Source organism: Lathamus discolor, chromosome 5, assembly GCF_037157495.1.
Source record: "Lathamus discolor isolate bLatDis1 chromosome 5, bLatDis1.hap1, whole genome shotgun sequence".
Lineage (NCBI taxonomy): Eukaryota > Metazoa > Chordata > Aves > Psittaciformes > Psittacidae > Lathamus > Lathamus discolor.
Genome location: NC_088888.1, coordinates 35,239,087 through 35,246,812, shown reverse-complemented (window position 1 = coordinate 35,246,812; position 7,726 = coordinate 35,239,087). Strand labels below are relative to the sequence as shown.

Here is a 7,726-nt window from a genome sequence, read left to right as displayed (position 1 = left end):
CTCACCTGGAGTATTGTGTGCAGTTCTGGTGTCCTCAACATAAAAAGGACATGCAACTGTTGGAACAAGTCCAGAGGAGGGCCACGAGGATGATCAGGGGTCTGGAGCACCTCCCATATGAAGACAGGTTGAGAAAGTTGGAGCTGTTCAGCCTGGAGAAGAGAAGGCTGCGTGGAGACCTCATAGCAGCCTTCCAGTACCTGAAGGGGGCCTATAGGGATGCTGGGGAGGGACTCTTCATTAGGGACTACAGTGACAGGACAAGAGGTAATGGGTTAAAACTTAAACAGGGGAAGTTCAGATTGGATATAAGGAGGAAGTTCTTTCCTGTTAGGGTGGTGAGACACTGGTATGGGTTTCCCAGGGAGGTTTTGAATGCTCCATCCCTGGCAGTGTTCAAGGCCAGGTTGCACAGAGCCTTGGGTGACATGGTTTAGTGTGAGGTGTCCCTGCCCATGGCAGGGGGGTTGGAATTTGATGATCTTAAGGTCCTTTCCAACCCTAACTATTCTATAATTCTGTAATGAGAGAAAGAGTAGTCAGAGCCTCCAGTACTTCTCCTCAAATGGCTGGTATTGCATTAGGACTGCATTCCAGCCTTTACATGACAACTGCATAAAAATCAGAAAATGTTTCTTGAAGAATAGAGTGGTAATCCTTTTCTCTTTTTCCTGTCCCTTTCCAAATTATGCGAGTTCCCCAAGTCTGAATCCACACAACCAAACTGCAGCATTTGGTGCTACTTCAATACAAGGTCTTTGAAGGGAAGAAAAGTCAAGAGATTTAACTCCTCTTAATTCTATTCGTGCAAATGAGGAACAGCTCTTTGAGAATGAATGCAGAGATTAGGTGTAAAACAAATATGAAGTTGTTGTGGTTAACATCCTGGTCCAAGACCCAATTACCTTTCTCATGGTAGGAACATCCTTGAACCTAATAGGAGAGTCAGGCCAACACATTGTTTCAAAGCCCATGTCTTCCTATAAAACCAAAATGTGTGCATGTAACAGTGCAAAATGTTTGGTTTTTACAGCAGATGACTAATGCATCTATACAAAGCCCTGATAAGTGAAGGAACAAGAAATTTGCCCTGTCACATAGTAATGATGACACTCACACGTTATTGACCTCAACAACATCAGTAAAAGGTGAAGTGCCCTTCCTTCACTGAATCGCTAGACTAAGGCAATAATTTCAGTTGATTATCTCACTGGATGTCTTCTCTCCCTGCCCCCATCTAGAGTAAGTGAAATAAGGAAACCACCTTTCTCGGCAGTGAATATATAACCTAGGAGCCAAGACAGCAAGCAACTAACTTCCTCCACCCTTCAGAATCATTATGTACCCAATATATAGAAAATAATGAATTAGGAGGGTCCGGAGGCACTTGGGTTTGTGATGTTGGCCAGCTGGAAAGAAGAACTGAAATTATGCAGGACCCAGCCAACCTAGGGCATGAATATGAGTCAGTAATGCCCCACAGCTACAGACAAACTCAACACCATGATGCAATGTCAAATTGTGAGTGCCATATTTAAGATACACTGAGTGACACCTTCAACCTACACAGTACTGGCATACCATGTAGTGGTGTAACCTTCTGAGAGGGCTGCACTGCTAGAAAGAGGAACATGTGACTGGAGAAAGTACAGAAACCAACCAAACAAAAAATAGCAGAGATGTAGAAAACATGACCTATGACAGGTGGAAAGACCTGGATTTGTTTAGTAGACAGCAGACTGAGGCGAGACATGATAATAACTGCCAAGTACGTAGAAAGTTGCTACAAGGGGAAGGTAATGAATTATCCCCTGTGCCTAATGGATTAAGACAGAGAGTAATGGGTTTAAATTGCACCAAGGGGATTTCCCACCTAGGAGGCTGTGGAATCTCTGTTCACCAGAGGTTTTGAGGAATAGTCAAGACAAACATCTGTCAGGAATGTTTTAGAAGTAAATGCTTTGGGCTAGTGTACTGGTCTTTGAAGGTGACTTCTCAAGGATTTGTCTTTCTTCTGTGACTGGATGACAGGATAAAGATAACTGCCATATTATCTTACAACACTTTTCTGCTCAGAACAGGGTTTTGCCCAGTATCTAACAAAGCAAAACCTAACAAATCACAAACTGTCTTTTTTGAATGGAAGGGAAGGCACGAGTTCATTTGTTTACATTAAGTATAGCAATGCAAGTGTTTCACTATGTTTCATTTAACTTTGGCCACAACATAAAATTAATCTGGAAGCTCTTCATCAGAGAACAGAATGTAAATCACTTAATGTTAAATCAAATTCATCATAGCTATAATTCTTCTCATTCATGCTACATCATTTACTCTGCGTTGTTCCTTTTAGCAACATTTGGTTTTCATGGAAATATATCCAAGAAAGGCCTTCAGCTAAATAATACCTTTAGGATTAAGATATTTTTCAGGTAAAGATACCATATTGACATAAAACATGTAAAGATTTAACATAAAACATAGAACTTGCTTGTCATCAGTAACTGCTGTAGTCCTCCTCAGGTGTATCCAGCTTTCATAGCTTACACTGTTCCATCACCAAAAATCTGTTATTAATAGAAGTATACTGTTCTCCCTTGAAAGTTATTAAAATGCCTGAGATAGTCCACTCCCAGTAGCACCATGCTCATGAAACCAATCAGAATTACTCCTACTTTACTGTAGTACAGAATTCTGAAGAGCAGAATTTGGCTTGATGATGGGAATACTGGTGAAGAGAAGTCAAATTTAGACAATAAGATAAAAAGGAATATCTCCCAGAGCAACATCTTACTGTCCTTAAATAAGATTACTCTTTTAAACCTGCAAGGATTTCAAGGAAGGCATTGATTTAGTCTTCCTTGAAATCCCTTCTGTTGGTATGCATTCTAGAGCAGTTCCTCATGCACTGAAGTAAGGCACCCTAAATTATATTGATAGCAACTTCATATCACGTCACTTCATTTTTATTTGTCAGGCGCACCTTAACATTTTTTTTTAATTGTTTTAGGCAATTTTATTGAGGTTTTTTTCTCTTGTAACAAGATACAATAACACAAGCAGTCTGTTCATTGGTTAAAAGGGAAAATATTATTCGCAATGCAGTTTTGATAAGATAATTTGGTATGATTAAATAAAGGAATAATTGAAGGAAAATAAAAATAAGTGCCACTGACTACCTCCAGATATTCCAGGAATATTTAGTTGTGTATTTAAATGCAAGCATCATGTGTAATGGAAAGCAATATAGTCTTGAAGAATACATCTAAAGAGCACTTATTTCATGGTGAATTAAAGAAAAAGAAAAGGCCAAGGGAAAGTGAAGTGTTTCCATGGTCTTTGTTCTTCCCCGCATCCTGACAGTGCAACCCAAACTTGTCCATGTTTTCTTTCATTCTACACAGAAAAATGGGCAATACCTGATATTTTGCAAACCACTTAATCCCAAACAGTTTTCAATAGGATGTGCTTCAGAGCAGTGCTGGCTGCTCCTCTGGGCCTTCTGACCTTTAGAGCACCAGACCAAAGTGCTGTGTAAATCCATTTTAAGAATTCCGCAACATTTGGTAGAAGATGTTCAGCTGGGAAAGTCCCCCACATAACAGCACACACAGAGTCAGAAAAACACCACTCCTCTCCTCAACATATAGGATAATCAAGGTCAGATGCAACATAATGACATGGCAAATACTTAATGAAACTAGACTATTCTTCTGCCAATTGTTTCCCTCACACATTGCCACATATTCCTTCAAAGCCACAATTCTATCTTTCGTTAAGATATTTGGAAGTTATCCTATAGTCACTTTATTCCAAAATTCCTCACAATGACCTATTAAATATTTACACTTCCAGCTGTCTGTGTCAAGTTTTTATAGCTGAGATATGCTATCCGCCTTAGCTAACCAGGAACTTTTCCTATCTGCTTTCAGGACTGTCTCATTTCAAATAATTCTGCCTCTATGCCAGAAACTGAAAATACAAGCTGTTTAAAACCAAAGGTCTAGTGCTTCTGCGGATACAGCAATATGTTGAAGAGTAATCTTTTATGACCCTTTAGTAATTAAGTAGTGTCCTTCTATCAATCAGATCTCAGAAGGAAAAGCTAGTAATTATGAAAGTTTTAAATATTATAAGATGGTAGCATCATCCACAATGCTGTTTTCCTCCTATGTGCCATTAGAAAACCTGCTTTTGAGCATTTAACTTTGCCAAACTTTAAGCATGTCAGCTAAAGTTTTCCATTCTCAAACCCACAAGCATTCAGGCATTTCTGAGGAACCCAGGGGGGAGAAAATTCTTTTTTCTTTTTTTCTTTTTTTTTTTCTTTAAACACATGAAAAATTTGTTGTGAATTTCCATTTGAAAAGTTCTTGTGCCTGTGTGGTAAGTCAGATTCTCTCTCAGCCCCTGAGGGGAAAAGGGGTTAACGAATTCTTGGTCTGCTGAAGAGCTGCACATCTGCAAGTCCTGAACACATGAAAGCCTCTATTCAGCATGGATTGATGATGCTGTGGCTATGACCAAAATGCCCCAAAGGGCTTTTCTGTATAGCAAAAGTCCTTGATGAAAGTAACCAGAAAGCATCAGACAGCTGAGTCTTTAAGGAAACAGAGATAATACATTAGATTTGGAAGAAGAGCTCCTCATGCAAAGATAAACTAGCCCAGGATTAAGAGGGAGTTTTGTGATTCACACTGGCTGACTGAGGACTGACAATAATTAGTCCTAGAAGACAGGAGATCTAGAAAATCAAAGCCTTTCCCTTTACTTCAGTTCCATGGGGATCATGACAATGTTCATGCTTGCAGCACGGATTCAGAGGTTTTCTGTGCATCCTCTGCCTTGAGCCTTGAGAATGCTATCCTGTTTAAAAATCTGGCACTTTTAGAAGGAAAATAATAGTAATAATTACAGTTCACATCCCCTCAGCAAATGTTTCAAACTCTCCAAAGAGTTGGTCATTACTAAGCAAGTTGCAACGTGGGGTTCAGGAACACTTTCCTTGCAAAGACAGTTATGCACCATGCTGGTTTTCTGTATTTCAGGTGTGCTGTCCAGAGCACACAGATGAGAAATTTAGCTAAATGTTTGTTGAAGACCATTGTGAGGATCTCTGTGGGGGAGCTAAAAATTCCAACCTTGCTGATAATCTGTGATTGTAGTGCACGAGTGTGCAGCCACAGCATAGAAGGTGTTCTCTTGGTTAATTTGATTTTGAACTGAAAAAGAATTCATGTGACTTATTTCAGATTTCTTTTAATCACAGCAGGTCCGATTCTGATGTTCAGACTCCTGCTGAGTAGATCTAGATGCACTACACTCCTATAGTTATTGAAGAGACTGTTGTGTTTTAGAAAATGTCTGAATATGATACATAGTGACGGTAAATTATTCTCCTTAGCAAAAAGCAGCTAAAGCCTTTTCAAAGAACATTTGTTATGGAAATTAAACAACTTAGTAATCTGATTAATGAAGTTTAGTAATTCTGTTCTGGCAAATTTAATGGAAATTGCAGCACAATTTTGCAAGGAAAAGAAGAAATCTGTCTCCTTCCACAAGTCATATACAAGCTCTCTACTCTTACCTAGAGCCAATGACCACTTTGAATGCCTATTAAAAAAACCAAACAACAAAATCCAAAGAGTTGGTTAAGAAATCTCTTCTAAGATCAAGCCAAGTAAGCTAGGAAGAATACAAGAATTTAATTTTTTTCCCATAACTTTATTTTCATTTTAGTTAAATATTTTATTTTTTAATATTTAAACAGTAATGAAAAGACAGAAATAGTTTCTTTACAACTAAAGCTGTTTTAATAATATCAGACTGCAGCAACAAGGTAATATTTTAAAAAGATCTTTCTCACATATTCCCTAAGAAATTTATAGAATGTAGTATAAAGGGTAAACCAGTACAATTCTGCCTTCAAACAAAATTCATGCTGATTCCAGTAACCCCAAAGGAATGCAACAGAAGGACTCTCATGGTATTTCAGGAAGACATACAATTCTTCCCTCTTTTAAATATTTGGTCACAGGCAGATCTAGCTTTAAAAGTGGAACAGTTGTTGTTTTAACTGCATTTTCAATCTAGACTGAAGGGGTTCCAGTCTAGCAAAGCAATACAGAATACACCTAACTAAGCACCCAAGCCATTTCTGTGATGACTTGCTAGAATGAAGTCAGAATTAGTAGAGTCTTTCGTGATCTTTTCCACTTATTTTTGCAATAAAGGTAACAGATTGTACAACAGAAAAAACTTTGAAAACAGCCTGAGGAACCTGCAGAAAACAAAGTAAGAAGAAAACTGTAGTTTAAAGGGAAATATTATACTGTTGCCTATGGCCAGTTACCAGTCTCCTTTCTCTCAGCAAGTCATTATTCTCAGACCACCAGGAACAAAGATCCACAAGCTGGCAAATATCAGGGTAGAAACAATCTGAGTTTGCCATCCAAGGTGGCTGTGGTGAGCTGCAGTTAAAAAGAAAAGAACATATGGCTTTAATAAAGATCTTTCAAATGAGTGAAGTTTGCTTCAGAGCAACGAAATGAATGAAGAACATTAAGAGGACATTTACTTCCATGTTTAAAGGTCCAGGATTCACTTCAGAAACAGAAACAAGTTAATCTATAGACTCTTCTCAACCAAGCTAATCTGAAAATTCCATTTTACTTAGATTTTTATTTTCCAACTATTTTCAGATTTGTGTCAACATCCGTTAACACATCAACAGTCTCTAAAACCAAAGCATATGTTTAAACCACATAAAGTCAAACAGCAGTCACTCTGTATGACTCAGGAAGGGAGCTTGGAAGAAATAAGAAAGAGCTGGAATAAATGAAGATGGAAAATACTATGAATTCAATCAGGCATACCAACAAATGCAGTTTTCTGATTTTTGTTGGTGTTGAATGCAGTATAAGAATTTCCTTCGTAAAAGAGTACTTTGCAAAAGGCCACAATCCTTTATGAAGCGGGAAGTCTCAAAGGCATGCATGAAGAGCCTTCAACTGCATTAGCTTTCTTTTACCAGTCTAAAGAGCAAATAAATTTTTTACTTATAAAAAAAGAGCAAATACCATTTTCTGCAAACTTCTACAAACAAGGAGTTAAAAACCTGTGGTAACTCAGAAAGTGATGATCTACAAACAGTACCTTTTATTCAAGAATACTACTCTAAAACTGTGTTTTAAATTATATTTGAAACCTCTATAGTAAAGTCAATATACGAATTAAAATTAAAAATAAAAAAAAATCTCGGTGATATGTATTCAAAATTTGGCATCAGTTTTGTGAATAATTTGAAACCTATGCAAAGCTTTCCTATGGGACAAACACTACAGTATTATGGAATACTAGAAGGAGTATGAGAGCATGGACTGTTTTTCATGTCAATGAATGTGTGAGTAGTGAAGGCCATAAAGCAGGGCAGAGGTTTAGGGTTCGTACATTTTAGAGCTTTTTAGAGGAACTTCAAGGTTTACAAAGCACCTACAACACCTGGTGCCAGAATGGGGGGAGAGCAACTTCTTGACCACAGTCCTCCTTTATGTGATGGGCTGCAGAAGGTGTAATAAATTTCTTTTTATAATAACACAGTATATATTTTGTTTTAGAATTATCTTTGGAGGGTGGAAAATATGCTCCTGTAGTGATGCCACCTAAAAAATGTGCTTTAAATTAGAGAACTGGAGTTTTTTAAGCCACAAGCAGTTGGTTATGCACA

General features: G+C 37.9%; 1 protein-coding gene across 1 annotated transcript in view; it reads right to left on the bottom strand.

Annotated features, from left to right (window-relative positions):
• Positions 1–5,723: 5,723 nt before the first annotated feature.
• The window catches only part of WDR27 (WD repeat domain 27), a 92,368-nt gene continuing 90,365 nt past the window's right edge, over positions 5,724–7,726 (bottom strand). Inside the window, exon 24 of the mRNA XM_065679069.1 lies at positions 5,724–6,470. Coding sequence (XP_065535141.1) covers positions 6,423–6,470 — 48 coding nt within the window. The 3' untranslated portion in view covers positions 5,724–6,422. The remainder of the gene's footprint in view (positions 6,471–7,726) is intronic.